This window comes from Ruditapes philippinarum, unplaced genomic scaffold (assembly GCF_026571515.1).
Source record: "Ruditapes philippinarum isolate M1 unplaced genomic scaffold, ASM2657151v2 ctg173_1_1_1_1, whole genome shotgun sequence".
NCBI classification, from domain to species: Eukaryota; Metazoa; Mollusca; class Bivalvia; order Venerida; family Veneridae; genus Ruditapes; species Ruditapes philippinarum.
Genome location: NW_026861243.1, coordinates 499,485 through 525,248, shown reverse-complemented (window position 1 = coordinate 525,248; position 25,764 = coordinate 499,485). Strand labels below are relative to the sequence as shown.

Below are 25,764 nucleotides of genomic sequence, written 5' to 3'. Positions count from 1 at the left end.
TATCATATTGATACGTCGTGATAATACAGGTCTCTTTAAAATTGTCTTTAAAATGAAGCATAGAGATGAAAAAAATATGATTATTGAATTAATAATGAATAATAACAAACAGTTAGATGAAACTGATCGTAAGATAATTACATTATAATGAATAGGTCACAGGAAAGAAGGACACGGAGCTGTTCAGCGAAAATCTATCGTTAAAGAAGGCACAATAACAAAATCTTCCAGTAAGTATCATTCGTTGATAACAGAAATGGAGTTTTCATTCTGCCCCTGCCAATGATGAATGAGCAAATAAGGTTCGTGCATATAAAGTATGGTCCAACACTTTCTACAGTTGCTATTTAGATCATACTCGTTTATAAATATTTGAAAGCTGTCACTTTTGTCTAACATTGTCAGTGTTTATTTAAACGGCATATACAAAAGTCATTGTTATAACTACAACCAAAATTTTCTCGTTTGTTGATATACTATTACCTAATCACACGTATCAAATACAACGACTATGTAAACCTGTAAACTTATGAAGGTTCATACACAAAGATGGTAATACTGCGGCGGTAATCTTTGACAATTTTGAAAATGATTTTTTTTTCAAATTTCAAAAGTATGATTTAACTTCAAATCCGTAAATAATGCAAATTAACGATAAGTAAGCTTAACGGGTTTTCTATATTGATATAGGTATATAAATAAACTATCATATTAATTATACGCACTTTTGCAAGGTAACCGAACAATTTCAGCTGACGTTCAAAAAACAGATACTCGTCGGAATCTTTATTTCTCTGAAATATAAAAAATATATGAGATTGTTTTATCATTTTTCTTACTAGGAAAAACAATTCTGTAAACTCTGAAATGGTGGTATTAAACCAAATGTAGATTAAATCTATTAATATCTAGAGTTTGTTGCAAGCATTAAATTGTTTGAAGCCATCACTGATACCCCTCTGCCCCTTTATATCCATCCTTAAAGTCTTTGATGTATTTGATGTATGTATGTATTGTAAGCTTGATGATGGTCCATACGCCCATTCAGGCACTGAGAATACGGACCCTGGACATTTAACTACTAAAAAGTGACCGATAAATTTTGAATTCAGTAATCCACTGAATGAAACTAAATATGCATGCAAGTCGAGTTTTCTGATGTTTGCTATTTTGATGCAAGGGAGGCCAATGAGACCATTATATGCATCATGGAGAAAAACAAGGTGTTACTGCAAAAATGAATGATCTTATCTTTCGGACGAGCTTGACTTAAGTTTTGGAAGTAAGAGCAAGCCACTTTATAGAACCACCGACTTACCTTTGGATGGATAAGCATATTACACTCATAAAAATAAATTCAAATCCTCAGATCATTAACATTACAGTGGCAAACAGTCAACGACTATAGCTATTTAAAAGGAAATATTCATTGAAATGTGCATCATTTTTAAATATTTTTGTTTAACCCAGCGCTTTTATCTTATGTTTTTATTGAAGAAAGCCTTTTATTACTTACTTTTGAAAATGTGACTAGGTCAATCCATGTTTTGCCGTTATCAGTGGTTACACATACTGTTTTTCCACCCGAACCTTTGATTGCCATTTTTGTTTGAAACACACAAAGCTGAAGAGGAAAATATCCTATAACGTTTAAGCAGAATTATTAAAAATAATCATGTTTTGCTGCATTTTATAAGCAATACTTCAAAGTTAAAGTTTCATCAACTGTAACCAATCCAGAATATTGTATCATTCGTTTTTAACTCCTAGACGATTTGAGAATGAATGCTGCTATTGTCTTTAATTTTAAGAAGGTGAAAAATGTGACAAAATCCAAAAAAAAAATCGATAACAATAAGAGTGTTAAGCTCTTACATTTCAATAAAATTCAATTGATTTCAAGAGCTTGTCATATTCTGTTCATTAATCTAAACATGTTGATGTTTTTAAGATTTCAGGGAACTAACGAAATAAAATCTTTGGTTTAGATTCGACATTAAGACTGTTACCTGTTTAAATGTAATCAACCAGGCTTTAGTGATATAGTTCTGATTGTTGAGATCGAACACCAGCAACAAACACAACAACAGCTTAAAATCAAAGATGTCCACTCTACATTTTTCTCGTACAGCAAACAGTGTCAACCCAAAAAAAGCTCACATGATATGTTAGTCCCTCTGTTATAGGGCGTTGTTCTACTAATGCTTGTTCTCTGGTGGATCTACTCGATGGACTCTCGTGACCATCAGTATTGCATATCACGCCATTATTAGTCCAGTACATCCTTATAAGAGCATAAGTTCAATTCACGATACAATCAGAGGTGTGTCCAGAAACACACAAGAAGTTTCGGGGATAATCGAGTCTCTGTGGTATATCTTCTGTATATTTTAAATTTAACATTGGAAATTGACAATGTCGCTGGAACAATAGGTCAAAAAGTAACAAAAACCACTAAAAACAAGAGAGAGATGTTTACAGGGAGGACACACATATCCACAGATTGTAGTCAACATTAATGTCAAAGTGTTGTGCTCCATTGAACGAGTTGGACAGATAATGATTCTAAGGCGCTATCTCGGTGCTCACTAGTGACTACAGTTGATTCCTATATGAAATGATAGTATCATCAATTCTCACAAAACGTTTACATGATTGTAAGACGCTAAGTAGTTGTTACGCTTAAACTTCATAGAAATTAGAAAATACTCATGATAACATTATATTTCAAGCAAATGTTAATTACGTCGAAATCTTAGTAATAATGTCCATATGAACAACTATATATGTTCTACGCGGAAACCTCATACGACGTTGTAACGCGAAATGTACAACTCCGATAATAGTGAATCAAAGATTAGCACTAGGTAAAATGCTCTTTCACGACAAACATAAGTACAACAGCATTGAAACATTTTTTTACAGTTCCTTGTGCACTGTGACAAACAATTCGTTTATTCAATGATGAGATTGATCTAATTCATACCTAGATTATTCTACTACAAAGTAGTTTCATGTAGAATTCGATTACTCACTTCTATTCTCACTCATTAATAAGAGATATTAGATGTACTCGTTGATTTTTTCCTCCGGAACGAAAGTTCAAAGTGTAAAAAATAAACAAGAGCGCGTATTACATATATCTTCTCTAAAATACTATAAAAGTGACATATGAGTGTCTGAGGCAATTATAAACTGAATTGAGTGTAGTATTGTTACAAATCTTGTGTGATAAACACCAGTCATATTTATCAGCTTGTGACAATTGACCTCACGAAGATAATTAATACGTCCAAATCATTTATTTATTTAATCTTACCTGTGAAAACAGGTGCACTCCTTTAGTATAAACGAGAAATAGCAAACACAAAAAAATATAAAAATAATAAATTGAAAGAATAGAGTTTGATAGAGTCTAAGCAAAGATGATTTATATATGTTAAAATGTCATAAAGCACTCCCTCTTCTGCTATAAGCTGTTTACGTGCAGCTCTCCACTGATGCCACCCCCGGGTGAGCATATACAAACAGAGTTCTCTAAAATTCAGAGCTTTTGAATCTCATCTTGTAATGTCAGACAAATTATAAAGCAACACTCTACACGAGTTCAGGGCAGTAAGATTTAAGTAGACTAAAATTATCACAATGAAAATTAGTAACACGGGGAAGGTGCTCCCATCTTTACGAAATTCTTAGACGCTGCAATTCTATGACTACTATTCCGAAATCTCTCCACTACAATTATAACTCCAAGGCACTATACTATATTACTTTCAAGGACATTGGAAATCTGAAAGACTTCAATACGAGCTCATATACCTCGTTTTTACCTATCGAATATAGATACCTGTGCTCTCTCCGGAATGAAACTATGTATATCCTCTTTCTCAGAGAGTTACTCTAGTCACCCGATTGGTTGTACTAATATTTTCACATATACCGTGCTCAGTAAAAAATAATCCGAATAGGGCGAGACGTGTTAGACAACACGGAAAAATGCTTTCACCTTTACCTTGTAATAGAGTTAGTGTATAAAAGAAGTTAGGATAAACCTTATTCAAGGATCACGTTTACATAAATAAATATATTATAAGTCCAGGGCTGACAATAAAAATTTAACAGTCAGTACATAGAGAGAGCAAGCAGAGTTGACTATAATATACAAACGATTATTTTTCATACCGAACAAAGCTTTAACTACACTGAATAGTACTCTCTTAAACTAGTGAGTTTCTCATATTCACTCTTTTTTATGCTGCTCACGAGAGTCGACGATATCAGTCAATATACTATATACCTTCACATAGCACGACATTGTTCAGTAGTTTTCGATATGTCATCTTATAGTCAATATTAATCTTTATAGAGTTATATATGATCTATATTTTTATCTGTTCATGGTCGAAGTTATATGCTGCAAGAGTATCTGAATAAGTGTAAGTGTTAAAGAATGATACAACTAATAGTATGTCAAGATATTAAAATAATAGAGAGTGTTTACTGGTCAGATATATGTACTAAGACTGGTTCGTGATGATGTCACTCTCTCATAATTGCTACAACTCTCTCATAACATACTATTGAAGATTAAGCTATAAGATAACTAATCTATACCAGGACAAACTTTCCTCGTGTGTATGTTCCCCGCTCGAAGCTAACACTATGTGTCTCTCCAATACTCTGTCAACCCAAGTGTCTCCCCTCATAACTATCTTACAAGCTAACTTGTCGGCATATATATATATTTAGTGCATTACGGAGCCGCTTACACACAGAGTGATTAACTCATAATAGAGTGTATGACGAATAATAAACTATAAAGCAGCCGGTGCTGGGGTAACATATCCACACAAATTTACCATTCAGAGCAAGAGACAGCGTTAACAAGCAGTCTCAACTCCCAGTAAATTAACATTTTCGTTACCGTCACTCAATATAAGTATATTCTCCTCTTTACGACACTCCTATCATATCCTGAGCAGACGAATATAGCTTCCACATCTCTTTGTGATCACCGGCTCTTTAAATACACTTCAATTTTTATAGTTATTTGGGATTTTTGTCTTCTATCTTTCACCGTGAGAATATAACAACAATACGCAGTTGCATCAAACAAAAGTGTGTTAAAATAAATTAAAAGCTAAACAAACGATGGGTCTCAATACACAACACATAATAAGGCGGAAGCCATTAGACTTTTATAATGACGAGATGCAAATTACGTTTGTGCCACTAGACACTTATTCTACTCTAATGTGAAGAGATAGTCTACGTGTTCTCTACTCTTATATAGCTCGGAATTTATCGGTTTCATGTTAATCCCAGTGAAAATTTTACCGTGTCTTCAAATTATTTATATTTATTTATATTCATGAAAATGAATACATGTTTAAGTATTTAACTCTTGTTGATTTTAGGAGTTTGTGTTTGTTTCTCTTTTTACTTAACATTTCTTGTTATTATTGAGATAATTAATTATTTTCTCTTCTTTGAAAGGCTAGGCCGCATGAAAGCTGAAAGCAAGAAGTATTTTAGTTTTTATTAACTTTGTACGCTTATATTTTACCTTCTCGAAACAAAGATTTAATTATTATTATTATTATTATTATTATTATTATTATTATTATTATTATTATATATATATCAAAATTTGTCATGCTAATCAATTACCACTTACCGTGACGGCGTCGTGTGACATCTTCTTATTCAGTATGGACCTCCAGTTTGCTATAATTATATCTACACACAACAAGTGAATTGTTAGAATAGTAAAAATATAGATTAAGACAATATTATTTATAAAACTGACAAAAAGACAGAAAGTAGTTGGTTTCAAAAGAGTTAACCAATTATATTGGGTTTTTATTCTCTGTGAGATGGTAAGCTTTGCAATCAGCACCTATCGCTTACAATCAGAGTTCTATTACTGAATCTCACTCTTCAAAATCAAGTTCATACAAGTGTGCATGACTAACCTACTAATGCGTTTGTGTTTCTCAATATAAAGTTATTCTCGCTCACTCGAGAGCAAAACATATAACGCAAAGCCTCAGTGTGATAATTTATTAACAAAGGCACTCAAGGACAACATAACATCATGTACAGAACGTGTTCTGCAAGAAACGGAACCATTTCCGCATAGTAAGCTTATGAAAACTTTCTCCAGAGGCGGAGACACAGTCTGTATTGTAAACGCGTCGTCATATTGTTGCTCCTCTGCCACTGTTATCTACAAAAATGAAAACAACAACAACATTCATCACATAATCTTCTTAATCATCATTTTCTCCTGCTTCATTATCGGCTCCATCATCATCATCATCATCATCATTATCATCATCATCATCATCATCATCTATACCGATATTGATACACAATTAAACAATTTCTTCTTAGTAAAAAATGAATTTGTTTTTCAGAACTTGTGAATATTCGGAAAATTTCGCATATTTCCGTCACATTTGAATATCAAGAAAGCTCCAATATTAACATGAGAAACAAGATATCTCGGAACACATCGCCCTTTCACAATCCGGACTTTGACGTGAAAAAACCCCGAAAAGTTGTAATTGTATCTCAGACTCCAAAGAAAAAATTGCATTCGGAAAAGAGAGTAGAAACAGAGTAGAATCTGTTTATGATTACATTGTATTATAAATGTTTAATAAACATGGTCTAATTATCTTTAAATTACCTTTTTCATTACAGCGGTACTCCATTTTAACGAACCCATAGATTTACTCTCCTTGTTCAGTGCTTTCACTTGATTTCTTATGTATTCATCTAAAATGACATATGATATAACACAATGTCAATGAAAAATTGAAAACATCTAGAGCTATTAATTAAATTGTTCAGTGACATAAATTTTCACATTATGCATATATGGATATTTTTGAGTAGAAAGGGAAACAAAGTAAGTCATATGCGCTTAGAAAAATAAATCACGCACGCACGCACAAGCGTACACACGCACGTACATACAAAAAAATATCAACCATTACCGTTCTTCATGTTAAAGTATAACTAGTATCTATTTAAAAAACAAATGACCAAAGGAAATTCAAATGTATTAATTTCGAACACCAGGCGGCGTAATTTGGATTCACGAAGCTCAAACGTAAGGTGTAATCATACCTGTGGAAGCATGCAGCCACTGTCCAGATACAACATTCTCTATTCTGCAGTAACTTCCATCAATTATATCATCACTGTCCTAAAATAAAATTCACAAACGTTTACAAAATTTACGCTGGAAACATAGCTGGAAGTAATTAACAAGTTAAAATGAAAAACAATGTATGCAATTGCAACACATTTTGTTTTCATAATCACTCGACATGGTTATATTTTATCAAGTTTTATTATGCGATTGCTAATTAATTTTTAAGTGACATCAATGCATTAAAGAATACTTCTAGTTTATCTAGTGTAGGAAGACATCACATGCTTCCCCCTCTTTACATATTTGTCAGGCACAAGCGTGCACATGAAATGCCACAGACATTCCGGAAGCTAGCTTCTACAAATGTAGCTACTAGCTACCTCACGTGGAAGAATTCTAAGTTCCAAATCAACAGCGGTGAGGGCCAAGTGGACCGAAGTCAACGACCCGATTTACTAAGCCAGGGACGTCCTGGGCTTTCATCTTGGAGACAAATAATATAAGTGGTATTTCTCCTTATATTCGTACAAAATCTGGAAATTCATGCATCAAAACTTTACCTAAAATACTATCATCTAGATCTAGTTATGCAAATAAATACAAGAAAGACACATACTCTGTCCACTGGATGCAGTCTAAAGACAGTTTTGGGGTCAAGGTGATCGGAGGTCAGGTTCACTTTAAACTTGTCTTTATTGCTGTCACCTCTGGCATTTTCGTAACTTTCTACTGATAGATATCTCCGGGTACACATATGAAGTAGCTTACACTGCTGTCCAAACTGAAATACTCCACCTGAATTCAAATAATTACAATATATAAAATAATCTAACTGAAACATTTTGCAGTATACCAAATTACTTCACTGTTACATAATACATGTACGTATATTAAAGTGCATGGCATTCCACATTACAAGACTTTAACGTAACACAATACATAAATCTCACAGACATATTGCTCAGGATTGGGCTTTGTGCTTTATAACCTGTAAGGAAAACGCTCCAAACTTGTAAAAAACCGAATTTGTAAAGGAATCGGAAAAGTGGTGTTTAAACGTTTGGCTCGCGAAAAGAGTGTTTTTTTTTCGATCATTTATATACACAAACAACAAATCGACGGTCCAGAAACGACCATGCCACGCGAAATCTCAGGGACATATTGATTGGGTTTTGGCTTTGGGCTTTATTATATGTAAGGGAGACGCTCCAAAATTGTAAATAGAACGAATTTACAAAGAAATCGGACAAGTGATATTTAAACGGTTGGCTCGAATAAACGATGCTTCTTACGATCATTATATACATAAACATCAAATTGACGGGCCAGAAAACGAAAATGCCACACGTAAAATCTCATGGATATATTGATTGGGTTAGGGCTTTGGGCTTGATAATGTGTTAGGAAGACCCTCCAAACGTGTACAAAATTAAATTTGCAAAGACTAGAGATGTTTGAACGGTTGGCTCGGAAATGTTGCTTTTTACAATCATTTATATGCCTAAAGAACAATTCGACGGTCAAGAAAACGACCATGCCACGCGGAAATCTAACGGACATATTGATTGAGTAAGGGCGGCTTTGAGCTTTATAATTTATAAAGTGGACCCTCTAAACTTGTACAAAATCGAATTTGCAAAGGAATGGGACAAGTGGTGTTGAACGGTTGGCTCGAGAAAATGGTGCCTTTTACGATCATTTATATACACAAAGAACAAATGGACGGTCCAGAAAACGACCATGCCTCGCAGAAATCTCACGAACATAGCTATTGGATTAGGCTTTTGGTCTTAATAATGTGTAAAGAAGACCGTCTAAACTTGTAAAAGATCGAATTTGCAAAGGAATCATCGGACAAATGGTGTTTAAAGGGTTCGCTTGAGAATATGGTGCCTTTTACGATCAATTATATACAGAAAAAACAATCAACGGTCCAGAAAAAGACCAGGTCACGCGAAAATGTAACGGACAAATTGATTGCGTTTAGGTTTTGGGCTTAATATTGTGTAAATAGACCCTCCAAATTTGTACAAAATCGAATTTGCAAAGGAATCGGACAAGTGGTGTTTAAACGGTTCGCTCGAGAAAATGGTGCTTCTAACGATCAGTTATTTACACAAAGAACAATCGACGGTCCAAAAAAGAACCATGCCACGCGGAAATGTCACGGACATATTGATTACGTTTGGGCTTTTGGATTTATAATATTTAATGAAGACCCTCCAAACTTGTACAAAATCGAATTTGCAAAATAATCGGAAAAGTGGTTTTTAAACGGTTGGCTCGATAAAGTGGTGGCTTTTACAACCAATTACATGTATAAACATCATGAACAATCGAAGATACAGAAAAGAACCATTCCACGCGGAAATCTCACGGACATATCATGCATATTGATTGGGTTACGGATTTTGGCTTTGTAATGTGTAAGGTAGAACCTCCAAACTTGTAAAAGATCGAACTTGCAAAGGAATCGGACAAGTGATGTTTAAACGGTTGGTTCGAGAAAATTGTGCCTTTTACGATCATTTATATACACAAATAACAAATCGACGGTCCAGAAAACGACCAGGCCACACGGAAATCTCAATGAAATATTGATTAGGTTAAGGATTTGGGCTTTTACTTCAACGTAAAATGTTGATTTAAGATTAGGTTTAAATATAAAATAGATTGTTACAAACATTTTAGTATAATGCATTTGCTGAAACAGACTATATCTTGCAGGGACATGGCGAGGACCGTACAAGATAATCCTACTTACCAGCGACACATCCCTCTTGTAGTTCTATCTGCCAATAGGTCACTGCAGATGTGCTTGGAATCATACTCTTTGGGTTTGTTTGAACAACAGGCCTGCATCTTAGATGTACTGAAATAGAAACGGACTTTATGTATTGAAAAATAAACGGACTTAATATGTACCGAAAAGGAAATGGAAATTAGATGCATTGAAGAAGAAACGTGATGTAGATGCACTGAAAGAAAAACAGGTTTTAGACGGACTGAATATGAAACGGACTTAAGATGTACTGAGGAAGAAACGGAATTTAAATACATTGACATAAACCGCACTTTCTTCTTCTTAGAAATCTTATAATAATAATTTCTAAATTAATATAGGCTATTTAAGAAAAGAAAAAATGTATGTTGAATCTTGTCGAGTGAACTCAAATCTACATTTTATTTATTTTCAGAGAGTTTTTGAAGCCTGGAATCTTTAGATAACCGAGACAAGATTTTTACCATCTTCTGTAACTTCAAAATCGAAAAGTCCTTCTGCGACCAAATAAGCTTCCATTTCTTTGTGGTAGAATCTCACTATATTTCCGATCTAAAATGAAGAGCAACTTTTGATTACCACTTTTTATATTTGAGAAAATTCATTCGTTTTCTTAATTATCATTTTCTACACTTTTCTTTCGTTTAGCTATTTTACAATGCAGTTACTCTTAAATGAATGACTCTTCACAGAATCATCAGTATTAATGCTTTTCGATTTCAAAAACTGAGGTATATAAAATATTTTACAGTTATTTGTATATCAACCAACAAACAAATAAAGTGGTATTCGTCTCCTACACTTCACATACAATTAGTACAAATTTACCTTGACTTTCTTATTGTCATCAGGTGTCGGTTTATATTTTCTGAAGATTGTAAATCCTGACTGTTGGACTGATAAGTTCAATTCATGGCTAAAATTAATAATAAAACATATTGCATAATAGGTTGAAGAAAAGACTAGCAAAATTCATATCATTGAGACGAAAAAAATATTAGAACAATTTGCATGTCACTATCAAGAAAATTAGATAAGTATGCATGTGAAATCAATTTACATAATTAGAAGACTAGAACAATGTGCATGCCCATGATAACATTTTAGAACAATTTGCATGTCACTGATAAAGAATAGAACAATGCACAAATCAAAATAACATGTTTTTCATTGAGACGGAATATTAGCACAATTTGCATGCCATTCAAAATTATTGCGGAATTTAAACTGATAGTGTACATTGTTTTTGAAAAAAGTAATTTATTGTCTCTTTAGATGAAGTCATGTCTCATTGAGAAAAGTCCCAATAAAAATGGGTCATGACCCGATAACAAATGGTCATGTCCCAATACATAACGGTCATGTACGATAAAAAGGCCAGGTCTCATTGCTTATATTTCATTGGTACACTTGCATGTTTCATAAGAGAAAAGGTAAATGTAAAATGAAAAAGTTTATTGTTACTTTGAGGTGGGTGTGAGACTGTTTGGTAGAAAGATTGGGGACAAATTTGATAGGAAATCCAAAACAGAGAATACAAAAAAGAATTCGTAAAGTATTTCTTTCATAGTATGAAAAATGCCTAGCTAAGTTCTTTACCTTCTTTGATACACTGACTGGTTACCAAACGTTGCCTTTGACACGTGTACGTAATGCCCCGCAGATTTAACACTTTCAAAAACTATTTGATCCCCTTCTTGTACCTTAAATAAAAGTTTTAAAAATGATATATTTATATATAGTAAATTTAGTATCAAGAATTAATTTACAATTTTATAGAAATTGTGTGATATTTCCCCCAAAACTTATATTATTGAACAGTAGCTCATTTACAAATAACGAAATAAGGTTAATCTGTAATGTGCTATCACGTTTGTTGTCATGTATCATGGCCTCTTTAAACGATAAAACAAGAAATATCGTAAACATATTTGGCTAAGGTTAGCCTCTTTTAAGCGTTTATGACTAATTTAAGCAGAAACAATATCAATGTTTAGTAAATTCACCGGATGTCAAGATTTAAGGTGACAACGGAGTCAATTATTACTGAAAATACCTAAAATGAGATTCTTTGCTTAGTAGATTTATCAACCTTTTCTGAACACATTCGTGATTTAATTTTGGAAGCAGTTAGTCCAAAAAATGTGTTTTTAAACGTTTTAAAACGGTACCTGTACCATTTTTATCTGCTATTCGCGTAACTTGTCAATTATCGATAACGCTCCGCCCCCTGTTGAGGCATCAATGAGGGAAATCGGTAGTTCCATATATCCGTGAATTACCCGTCCATACTGGTCCATACTACTCGTAATTCATGTATCGTACAAATACCGTACATCTTTTATGAATATCGTCTACCTTTTATTAAGCATTTTTATAAAATAAGAAATTGTCGGCCAATGTACGTAACATAATGTATGAAACATAAATAATTAAGCATAGCGGCAAATCGCACGACCACGGGTTGATTTAAAATATAGTTGCTAAAATATCCATAATGTGTGAAAATAATTTGTCTGTCCCGTTAATCTGATAGATATTACATTGAGTTTATGTACGGATTCATCGGCTTGCTTTACATTCAACCTCGTTTTCTAACAATGTCAAGTAAAACAACAACAAAAACAGACAACATTTTTATGTGAACGCCTGTATGACTTGTGGTAAGGTGTCCCTGACAAATTTCTAAACCATTTTAGATTGTTTAAGGATGATCATTTCTCTATGAATCAATAAAAAAAGATATTAATATATACTATCAGTGAATGCTCTGAATAAATTGTTCGCCAGTAAATCGAACACAGTACTAATAAACCTGGGACAAAGTATGGAATTTATTGTATATCCCAGTAGAAACTGGATATCTATGCCGTGCATAGATGATTTTCATGATAAAAGAAGTCATAAAGGTTAGATCATAATGATTGAGTGATACCTTTTATTTCTATTATAATATGTCAAGCATTTATTTCAAATTGGAGGAACAAATATATAATATCTCGTTTTTATTTTTACATTTACCATGGACTTTAAAAGACCATCAGAAGCTCAGTTTTTTGTTATTTTAATTTATATTTTAACGGAATTTCATACACGAATACACAGACAGAGTGACACTGGTATAATATAATAATAATGCTGATGATAATAATCTTCAAAAGTGAAACAATTAAATACCCCGCTAGCGGTGCGCAAATGCGTTCCATTTCCCCCCACCGAGTGCCTCAAATTTTACCGAAAGTCACGTGACATGTGCGACCGACAGTAAATCACGTTAAGATTTGAAGAAATTTCTGTTATAAACTGATATCAATCAGCAACTTTTTAATTGGCCAGATGTCACTGGGTCATAAAATGTTGTTAGAGTATGTTAGCGCAACTTGTGACCCTCTCTGGTGCGATATTTGTGTATTATGCAATTATTTAGCGTGAAACGTAGGGGTCCGAGAGAGAACAGCCGATTTATGACACTTCGTTTGATGCGGGTCGGACTAACTTTGAATCGGCATAACTTTTTTAATTTTCATTTCATTTCATTTTATTGGCAAATCGGCAAATAAACATTACCTTTGGCCATTCACAGAGTATCATGACAAATATGGCCAAAAGTTAAATAGTTACAAACATTACATCATACAATATATAACAAAAAGAGTACAAGAATGAAACTAATTAAGAAGCAGTTACATTTTCAAGAGACTGTTGCCTCAACTTAAATGCATTATGAACATAGTGAGCACATTTAAGAATAAGCTTTTTGTTATTAGTGGACAATATAGTCGAAAATTTTTGTATAGTAGGCCATGAAATGTTTCCTAAATATTTGGTTCTTATAACAGTATAAATTGGACAACATAAAAGGAAGTGGTATTCTGATTCAATAGAGTTATATATACATAGTTTACATTTGCGATCGTTTCTATCAATGTTAAAAAATCTTCCAGTTTCTATTTCTAAGTTATGCGAGCCTAGTCTGAAACAAGCAAAGTCTTTTCTTAACACATTATTTGTTAAAACATCAAGATATTTTTCATAACAAAAAGAAGTTTTAAATTTTCTGTAATAATCAAGCTTGGGCATATTTTGTATAGAAGTATTCCAGTTCTGTAAATATTGGTCTCGCAGACGCTGCTTTAACATTGGCATATAATTAAAATTTAAGTTAAAGTTAAGCCAAATATCACTACAACCTAAGCTGTCTAACAAGCGTTTTATACTGCTTGCCCAATTACAATCAACATTTCGATTACACTGGTCTACAAACATGTTGTACATTGGTGAGTCTTGGTTTTTCATAATTTTTAACCAGAATTTAAGAGTTCTTTCTTTAGAAATAACAGAAAGAGGAAATCTTCCTAACTCACCAAACACAGCAACATTCGGTGTTTGCTGACGTACACCAAGTATATACTTGCAAAATTTAACATGAATTTTGTCTATTTCTTTACAATCATAAATACCCCAAACCTCTGCATTATATAACAAAATTGGTAGCACCATAGAATCAAAAAGTGACATTTTAGTTTTTATATCTAAATTTACTCTACTGAATAACCCTAACAAACAATTGTATGCTTTCAAAGCTTGTTCAGACAGCGTAATAGCAGCAGTTTTCATATTACCAGTGTATGTAAAATTTACACCTAAATAGCAAAAATGGTCAACAACTTCAAGCATTTCACCATTTATAAACCATTGAAAATGATGTCTTTGTTTACGTTTTTCAAATATACATATTTTTGATTTATTGACATTTAGTTTTAAACCCCATTTCATGGAATAACTATAGACTGCATCTAACTGGGCTTGTAAGCTGTGCGGGTCAGTGGTAAAGAGCGCTATGTCATCAGCAAATAGCAACATATACATAGATAACTGGTTAAGATCATTGTCAGTAAGAGAGTTATAATCAATGTTGTCACATATATCATTTACAAAAAGGATAAATAAAATCGGCGAGAGTGGTTCCCCTTGTTTTAATCCAAGGGTAACGTCGAAAAAATCAGAGAGAGGCATCGAAGATGACAATTTTACACAAGAGGTAACAGATGTATATATCGACTGTAACATAGTTAACATTTTACAACTTATACCAAGTTTCAAAAGCTTTAACCATAACGCATCTCTAACAATAGTATCGAAAGCTTTCTCGTAGTCGATGAATGCGCAATATAGTTTCAATTTACAATTGACTATATTTTGAATAATAGAATGGAGTAAAAATACACAATCTGTTGTAGACCTATTGTCTCTAAAACCGAATTGAGAATCATTAAACATTTTTTGCTCTTCACACCATATGTTTAATCTATTTCGAAGAATAAGTGAAAATATTTTAGCAAGTACATTGACAAGGGTGATTCCTCGATAATTGGAAGGATTAGAGATATCCCCTTTTTTGTGTATCGGAACAATAATACCTTTAGACCAGGCACTTGGATAAATTCCAGTATCAAATATTTTTTAATAATCAAGCAATGAACATGCGGTTTAAAGCACATGAAAGGGAATTTATTTACGGAGGGAACCGTGTCAGGGATTTTTGTTTGCTCAATCAGCGACTTAATTATCTTTAATTACGTAATATGTATGGTGAAAAAAGTCGCATAAAATGTTTGACGTTACGTAATATTTTTTTGAGAAAAGATAGAAAAAATTTGAGACACGGTTCCCCAGATATTATAGATATGTTTATTTTCCAAAAGTTTGATGACAAAAAAATAAAAAATGACTTTGATATGACGATTTAAAATTTTAGGATTTTTATTAAAAATCAATCATTTACAAAGGCATTTTTTTCAAATATGTTATTTTTTATGTTGATCATCGACATTTAATGCACAAAGATTAAATAAATAACAATTATTACTAAAATAAGTTGGTTTAAATGACATTTATGTGAGTACCACGGAAAGTGTCTGTTGTCACCTTAACAAACGGTCTTCGACCGAAAAACTATGATAATCTAAAATTAGATCCGAGTCATAAAGAATTGATAGTACGGAAGGACAGACCGTGTTAGGCATTGCAAGTATAATAAATGAGAAATTATAACAGCATGATCACACATACCACATCTCCTTCGGCCTTGACCTTGTATCTCGGCATCACCTTGAATTGGGCGTTCTTTGCGTTATATGGTAGCAAAACAATCTATAAAACGTAAAATAAACCTTTTATTTCCTATTTCCTGAAAAATTATTCAGAGTCTGATTAATTCAATTTAAATTGACTGGTTGCATTTAAGTATTACGCTTAACGGAATTTGGTTAAAATTTTACCGTCATTTCATAAATACTTAAAATGGATACCTTTAATAATAATAATAATAATAATAATAATAATAATAATAATAATAATAATAATAATAATAATGATAATAAAAATAATAATACTAAATAAATAAAAGAAAATAGTAATTGAGTTTCGTTTAGATATTTATAATTTATTGTTTTAAGAATGATGATGATAATGATTATGCTGCTGATGATGATAATTATGATTATGACGATGATGCTTCTGCTGCTGCTACTGCTGTTGATAATGATGCTTCTGCTGCTGCTACTGCTGTTGATAATGATGAAAACTGACTCGATTAGAAATAGTATTTCATTAAAAGTTTAAGAAATATTGAAGATAATAATGATAATGAGTATTAAGATTATGATGGTGATTATAGTGACAGTGGTGATAAGGCTACTACTGCTGTTGTAGTTGTTGTTGCTGTTGTTGCTGCTGTTGTTGTTGTTGATGATGATTATGATGATGATGGTAATGGTGATGATGATGATTTTGATGATGATGATGATGATGGTGGTGATGATGATGATTATAATGGTAATGATGATGATGATGATGATGATGAAAATAGTGATGATGATGATGATGATGATGATGATGATGGTGGTGATGATGATGATGATGATGATGATGATGATGATGATGATGATGATGATGATGATGATGATGATGATGATGATGATGATGATGATGGTGGTGGTGATGATGATGATGATTTGTAGAAGGAGGACTATAATGATATAATTATATGATTCGACTCATTCCTCTATATTTCATTATCAAAAGTTTAAGAAGACTGTATGATACATTACCGCCATGTTTTTCCCTTCTGTAGGAGATGTGGCCGCTGTGCTGACATGTATATACTTCCGTGTAAACCTGTGCTTTAACTAGAAATAAAACAAGGACATTAAACATTACGAACGCAAAATTCACTTTTTAACCTGATATTGCATATAGTACCAATTTGACCTACATTTTGACTTATATTAGAACTTAGCCTAAAGGCCATAACTGAATCTGCCCATGCGACAAGTGCAAACCATAATCAGCCGGCACTACACTTCATAAATTAAAATTTCTAAAAATGTTGAATGATTTTGACTGAAGTGATAGGTAGACAAGTCCATTTAAGATATTTGAGAAAAAAAATAAGTTAAGCTTAACTCTTACAAGAGATTTTATATAAAATTTACATATACCAACATTAATAATGATATAAATATATGGCATTGTTCAGGTGATTTACATGACAGCACACATTGTAAAATGTATATCAGATTATACATTTTACAAAGCATAGAAACTTAGAATGGATATACAATCTTAAATCTGAATATTATATACCTTCTTTTAATATTTATTTCATATTGAGATTTATACGGAGAACGTTTATGACCTTGATTTTACCATATCAAATTATAAGTGTTCCTTTTTTGTGCATATAAACTAAAATAATTAATAGGTAATTTGTGTAAAGAGTAACTTAACGTTTTCAAACTTGAAAATGGGCCGAGGTTATAAAGAAATTGCATAGGCCCAAACGGAGATCTCAGGTATTTAATTGGTGAAATATTGGTCTTAAATAAACACAAACCAATAGAAATCCTGAGATTTTAGACAATCGTCAGATACCCATGGTTGATAAACATGAAATTAATATACTGTAAATGTTAGTGGTTTGTCCGTGAATATCCGACGACGTCGAGTCAGAGCTCAGAACAAAGTTTAATAACCTCAAAGTGTGGTCCAACAACACAAGTTTATTCAATTGCGGACAATGATAATGTAAGCATACCTGTACGACTTGGCCATACAGTAACTTTTTGCCTTGCTGTCTCTTCTGTTCCAATTCATTATCTTCAGATTCCGCCTTCGCCGCATTCTTTAATATATAATGTCAAAATCAATCATTCAATCAACTAAACAATTTATCAATTAATCAAATCAAACATAACGCAATGAAGCAATGTTGTTACCAAAATGTAGCGTAGTCAAATTGCTTTCCTGCGCCAAGATTTGGATGATGTGGAGCAATATATCTCTTAAGACAGCAATGTGTTATCTAAGGTTCCAATGGTGTGGACCAGAATCTTATTTAAAAGTGTAACGTTGATAATAAAATAATGATATTTACATCAAAGCTGTTTTTTTTTATTTCAACAATTTTTAAATTAGATATAAAAAATAAAACAATAAGACAACTCACAGAGCAAAAGGTCTTTAACAACATAGAGGCTTTTTATCAAATTTTAAGGGTATACATATATGTTAACTTCTGTTACCTTTGCTTGGTGATAACGTGTTCGCAGCGTGTAGTCATCCGGGTGTTCTTCAATCTTGGACTTAAGTTCTCGGCTCTGCTTGTTTAGTTTGTAACGATTGGCTACACATATCTCAAATGACAGCACTGTTAACATACAGAAAAACAAATATCTCAAATGACAGCACTGTTAACATACAGAAAAACAAATATCTCAAATGACAGCACTGTGAACATATTGACATAATGTATCTCAAATGAGAGCATTGTGAACATATAGACAAGATATATCACAAATAACAGCACTGTGAACATACAAACAAGATATATCCCAAATGACAGCACTGTGAACATAAAAACGAGATATATCTCAAATGACATCACTGTGAACATACAAACGAGATATATCCAAAATGACAGCACTGTGAACATAAAAACGAGATATGTTCCAAATGATAGCACTGTGAACATACAAACGAGATATATCTCAAATGACAATTATGTGAACATACAGACAATGTATATCTCAAATGACAGCACTGTGAACATACAAACGAGATATATCTCAAATGACAGTATTGTAAACATACAGACAAGACATAACCCAAATGACAGCACTGTGAACATACAGACAACATATATCTCAAATGACAGCACTGTGAACGTACAAACGCAGTATATCTCAAATGACAGTACTGTGAACATACAGACAAGAAATATCTGAAATGACAACACTGTGAACATACAGACAGGGTATATCTTAAATGACAGCACAATAGACATACAGACAAGACATAACCCAAATGACAGCACTGTGAACATACAGACAACATATATCTCAAATGACAGCACTGTGAACATACAAACGCAATATATCTCAAATGACAGTGCTGTGAACATACAGACAAGAAATATCTGAAATTACAACACAGTGAACATACAGACAGGGTATATCTCAAATGACAACACTGTGACAAGATATATCTCAAATGACAACACTGTGAACATATAGACAATATATATCTCGAATTAGATTAATGTGATCAAAATAAGTATACATTCTCGAACGATCGGTGTTACGCATACTTTTAAATGAAAGCACCTTGTGTACAAATAAAATGATCAAATTATCAAAAGATATGCAACATTAACTGTTCACATATATACACATATAAACAAATATCACGAATAACAGCAACATGACAAAGTGTCTTAAATGATAGTCGTTTGAATACAAATAAATTATTATTGAGCCGCGTCACGACAAAACCAACATAGTGGGTTTGCGACCAGCATGGATCCAGACCAGCCTGCGCATCCGCGCAGTTTCATCTGGATCCATGCTGTTCGCTTACAAACCCTATTACAAGTAGAAAAACTGATATCGAACAGCATGTAGTCTGATCAGACTGCGCGGATGCGCAGGCTGGTCTGGATCCATGCTGGTCACAAACCCATTACGTTGGTCTTTTCGTGACGCGGCTCAATTATGATAACACTGAGAACACATAGCAGGGACTTGTGTCCTATGAAAATTTATTCATAATTAGCTCAATTAGTACAAAACAATCCCACTTTTATTTGGAATGCAATCAAGCAAGGCATCCAAGTACATAATGCATTTGATTGAAACAAAGAACAAGACCAATTTAAAGTAGTTGAAAGAAGTTATTATATGGAACATAATACTAATGTGTCCCTAATAATATCAAGAGTTTACATTGTTGACATGACACCTGTCACTTCTCAAAAACGTGACTGCATATTGGGTTCAATGCCAGTTTTTGGCGTGAAGACTACAGATTTTATAAACCAAATAATGTAAATTCTTCACAGGCATGTTTTTATCAGATGTTGATACTTGTAAGTGTTATAATACAAAAATGTTTGAAATAGTTTTACATGCAACTTACGATTTTGGTCCTTTACATCCGGTTTCCGCTTATCTTGCTTGGACCCAACCGCAATCCAATTGTGCACAGAACTGAATTGTATGATATTCATATTAAAATTCTATAGAATGTTTAATTTGTTTTATTGAAATCGTTTTACCCTCAGTCTGGTGGGAACGAAAATGATTAGCCGTTTTCATCAATATAAGCTACCAAGCTAGCTTACGAAACGGCGGTTGTTCACCCAGATGCGCGTTCGTGAATGAAATAAATTATGGAAGGGCATCTGTGATCTTCCTCGACCAGTAAAGCTGGAAAGTCGCCGTCTGATCGTATACTGTGTTGGAGCGATTCTCCCAGCAATTTATATACTTATCAAAAATTATATTCGTCTGGACTTATTACCATAAAGGTATAAAGGTATAAATCATATTATGAAATATCCTCATAAAAATCTATCAACAGTAAAACTGTATTGGTTCCATAATCTTATAATCGATTCTCGTAAAGAGATGTAGCATAAAATGTCTCAGTTATTTATCACACGTTGTACGTGTGCATATTGTACGTAAACAGAATAAAATTTCTACCATGCATATACAAATTTCATTTATCACATACCCGTGCCGATTTTAACGATTTTTCGACTCCGAAAAAGGGTATTGCACGGCCGTGCATATATTTTGTCGTGACATCATTTGCGTAATATAAACATAGCGTTGAGACGCGTTAAATGTTAGTGTTATTCTATAGGCTAGTCAATGAAAAATGGTTCTTTTTCACTTCAAACAGTCTTTATTTTTGGTGTTTAATAAATATAATATGAAATTCGTGTAAGTTCATTACTAAATTTATTGAACAGGTCGAATATAATATAATATAATAACAGGCTCGCATAATATAATTTTATTCAATTCGTTCAATAAATTGAGTATTAAACTTAGACTTATTCAATATCCTCTTTTTCTTGTCCGAGATAAAATAAAGATAAAATAATAATAATAATAATAATAATAATAATAATAATAATAATAATAATAATAATAAAAATATATATATAGAGAATATTGAATGAGCGTAGGTTCAATACTGAATTTATTGAACGTGTAGAAAAATATTATATTATGTGAGCCTCTGTGGAGCATAATATTATTTCATTTCACGAGTTTTATTTCACGAGTTCAATACATGTAAATAGAGGATATTGAATGAGTATATAAGTTCAATATTTAATTTTTGAACGAGTTGAATAAAGTTATAGTATACAAGCCTCTGGTGAGCATAATATTATTTAATTTAACGATTTCAACAGTCAGTATTGAACTTTCACGAATATAACATTCTATGTATTACATAGCCAAAATAAAGAGTGTTGAAAGTACAAAAGATATTTTTTCAATGACGCGCCTATAGCGTAACGCTAACATTTAGCGCGTCTTTACACCGTGTTGGAATAACGCAAATGACGTCATTTCACGTCAAAATATATGCAGGGCCGTGCAACTGTTTTTACGGAGTCGTCACAAAATCGGCACGGGTATGTGATGAATCTTTATTCTGTTCTTATAAAAAATAATAACTTTGTGTTTATGATAGAAATCAAAACAGTCTCTTTATTGCCAAACTACCTTAATTCTATTTCTACACCTACTTCTACCCTACTCAGCTCTTACTTTGTCAACTTACTTTATAATTTACGTAACTTGATGCCAAGTAAGCATGCTTTGCGGCGTGGCTGGGTGGTTAACGCGGCAGGCTAGTTGTTATGGCCACGTAGGTTCAAACCCTGTCAGAAGCAAGTCGTTGTTTCCTTACATTCATTGTTTTGTACTGGTTGGTTACAGGAACAAATTCGAGAGTGTTTCAATAAGCTTATAGCTTCCAACACAATCGAACAAAAATAAATGTGCATAAACTAAGCAAGCATGATCCTTTTTATCTTATGACCGGTAAATAAAGTAAATTGATAACTCAATTATGTCATGGTACAAACAATCATTTAGACAATACCTGCTCTGTGACGAGAAAACAAATCCGTAAGATTCCGCCGAATATAAACAAATTACATCTCCTATATATAACGTATCGTCTGCCATTTCAAGAAATAAATCGCGTCATCTCTTTTTCACAAGTAAGAATACATTCAAGTTCTAAAATTTCAATCAAGCACTTCTTAATTCGGTTAAAAAGTTTTGTTTTTTTTCACAACAATAAAATAAATCTTGAAAAAAAATAAACATCCGCGCATGTGTCTGTTCTTTTAAACAATGTAAATTATTGCCGTTGTGTAAACAATTAATGTCATTAATACATTGCGTTGGCACTTGATCAAAAAGAATTAACAAAATTAATACTCTACAAAGTACAATTCGTTAATCTCATATCTTTCAACAGACCGTAACTTAAGAAGGATTGTATTGTTTCAAACGCACAGCGGTGCGATTACGGTAATTATTTAACAGTAGTCTGTCCTCGTCTATTTATTGTTTATTTATTTCTTTGTCGCCTTTAGTTTTCTTTAGCAAAGTGGCTTCGAGTCGCTTCCCCTTCACTCATATCTCTGTTTTGAAATCATGTAATCAAATATTGAACACTAAGCTGAAATAATCTCGGTACCGTGAACCTCTTTTAACTTTAATTCAGTATTTGCAGGTATGATTTTCGATGGCATGAAACGAAATACGGTGGTGACCCCGCTAAGACTTGAGGCACGTTTTAACCAAAAAAAAAAAAAAAAAAAAAAAAAGAAAAAAAAAAGAAAAAAAAAAAAAAAAAACAAAAAAAAAAAAATAAACAAAAAAAAAAATAAAAAAAAAACGTTTTTAACCTTTAAGATATTTCTATTTTTGAAAGCCTCCCAAGCGTATTGATAGGTCGAAATCGTTAAAAGAAGTTTCCTTCTGTAATGTACCTTTATACCGAATATTTAATGCTTTAAATCATATTATGTGCGGTTCCCCGCTAGGGCTCTTGCGACACACATATAACTTAAAACAACTAAAACACGAAAAGTCGAAATAATGGAACCAGGATGATGAAAAGTCGAAGATTCGATGTTAAAAGGCAAAAATACGATGGTAAAAGGTCGAAATAACGAAACTAAGATGGTGAAAACTTGATATCATTTCGTGCTTTCACCATCGTACTTTCGACTTTTCAACATCGTGGTTTCGTTGTCATGTTATTTCTATTTTTTTTCTCCATCATACTTTCGAATTCTTATCTCCGTAACTTCGACTGTTCAACATCGTAGTTATTTTAACTTTTCATCACGATCGTATTTTCAACTTTTCCTCATCGAGGTTTCGACTTTTTACCATCGTACCTTCGACTCTTAACCATCGTAGTTTCGCCTTCCTGTCTACATGCGCACAGATATCTTAACAATAGATGACGAAAATATATCAAACAAGGATACAATACCAAAAAAATTATAATATTCATGGATGTTGGTGAAAGGTTGGTGAAATGCTAAATATCGGAACAACGAAACCACAATGGTGAAAGATCGAAAATAAGATGGTGAAAACACGAACTTATATCGGGTTTTCACAATCGTAGTCTTGCTATTTCGATTTTTCACTATCGTACTTGCGACTTTCATCATTGTATATCCGACAGTTTACCATAGTTATTCGGCTTTTCACCTTCGTTATTTCTTGCTTTCGTTGTTTCAAGTCACGCGTGCGTCGCATTGGCCCTTACGGGGCACCGATTATGCATTAGAAACGAATGCACATTTTCCTTCTTACGAAAATGCAAACATGAGTTTTTTTATAAGGTTGAAATAATTGTTTAAGTGCATATTTGATGCTATTACACATGAAGAAAGTAACGTTAAAAGTAGAAATAATTGCCAGAAAGGTAGCAAACGTTAACTACTTCGTATAAAATACTAAATCACTACACATGTACTAATTGCACACCCCCACCCCCCCCCCCAAAAAAAAAATATATATATATATATATATATATATAAAAAAACATAAAAAACTGAGGCTAAAGATGGTTAAGGTAAACGGAAAATTATTAAACTTTGGAAACTATTAAAAGATAAATAGGTCTTTGAAAACATAGAAACGGGAGACAATCATTGCTAATATTTCATCAAGAATAATATATAAGTTATCTATCCATAAGACCATAAGAAGGAATCTTAACCTGCTGAATTCCCTTTGAATTTCCTAAATAAAGCAACCCATCTCCCATTTTCTTTAATTATACATTATACATTATCAATTTAGAGCTTGGGGTCGGTTATCCAACAATATTTAAGGTACTAGTAATCTAGTATCAAATTCAATGTTGTTGTTGTTTTTTTTTTGCAATAACTTTACGTATTATTTCTGCGCCTTTAACAGGCAATTCAAAATAGTATTACATTTTCTTCGACTGTTTTCCGTCTATATTTTGACAGTTGGGATACTCATACTCTTTGACTATTTTCCGTTCATATTTTGACATTTGGGTTATTCTGTCATGTTTTAACTTTAACATAACTAAGATAACTAAAATAATATTTGAAGTTTGTAACAGATTTTATGGATATTCATAAGATCTACATGGGGTCGATATTGAAAAGCGCATATCTTTGAAACTATGCAACTGTCTTGACAGAACCTAGTACTGATTCTTTATCGTGCACGGATGAAAAGCAATAATAAATGGGACCTCGGATTTTATGTCAAATCCGTACACGATGGAGTCGCGAAGAAGGAGGGGGGGGGGGGGTTACAGGAAAGGGGTGGGGGAAATATGCCCGCAACTGCTGAATCTGTTGCTCGAAAGAGTTACTTATTGGAGTTTGCATCCTCTATTACACGTTCACTAACTTGTCAATACCAAATTGAGTTATGAATAAAATCATATTGACCAAACCAGTAAGTCAGTCAACATCCACATTGACGATACCAGTAAGTCAGTAAAATCCATATTGACCAGAGGAGTATGTCAGTAAACATCCATATTTACTAGACCAGTAATTCAGGAAAATCCATATTGTCCAGAGGAGTATCTCAGTAAACATCCATATTTACTAGACCAGTAATTCAGTACACATTCATATTGATCAGAGGAGTAAGTCAGTAGCCATTCATATTGACTGGCCAGTAAGTCAGTAAACATCCATATTGACCAGAGGAATAAGTCAGTAAAATCCATATTAACCTGAGGAGTCAGCTTAAACTGTTCAGAAATGATTCTGGGGCCGTTAGTTTAATGGTTCTTGTTTGGCTTAAGTATTGATATAATGATTAAAGTCTCAAAATTATCATTTATCTTTTCATTCTAAATCCTTATTACTTTAAGACAAATCACTTTACTTCTTTACGTAAATTCAGTAAATTGATTTTAAGAAATAGAG

The 25,764-nt window shown here is 32.8% G+C and overlaps 1 protein-coding gene and 1 long non-coding RNA gene across 2 annotated transcripts; both read right to left on the bottom strand.

Moving 5' to 3' along the window:
- Window positions 1–245: 245 nt before the first annotated feature.
- LOC132715022 (uncharacterized) lies at window positions 246–2,058 on the bottom strand. Its single transcript, XR_009623636.1, has 4 exons — window positions 2,010–2,058; window positions 1,517–1,624; window positions 726–794; window positions 246–276 (listed from the first exon to the last, which is right to left on the bottom strand). It is a non-coding gene; the product is annotated as an uncharacterized LOC132715022 (long non-coding RNA).
- Window positions 2,059–6,049: 3,991 nt separating this feature from the next.
- Window positions 6,050–22,610, bottom strand: LOC132715014 (inositol 1,4,5-trisphosphate receptor type 2-like). Its single transcript, XM_060697986.1, has 14 exons — window positions 22,413–22,610; window positions 20,424–20,494; window positions 18,533–18,657; window positions 18,046–18,132; window positions 17,060–17,137; window positions 16,020–16,100; window positions 11,547–11,650; window positions 10,776–10,863; window positions 10,412–10,499; window positions 9,930–10,037; window positions 7,782–7,960; window positions 7,138–7,216; window positions 6,695–6,783; window positions 6,050–6,229 (listed from the first exon to the last, which is right to left on the bottom strand). Exons 1-14 carry the CDS (start codon window positions 22,496–22,498, stop codon window positions 6,050–6,052), a joined length of 1,443 nt encoding a protein of 480 aa, XP_060553969.1. The 5' UTR covers window positions 22,499–22,610.
- Between the last annotated feature and the right edge of the window lie 3,154 nt (window positions 22,611–25,764).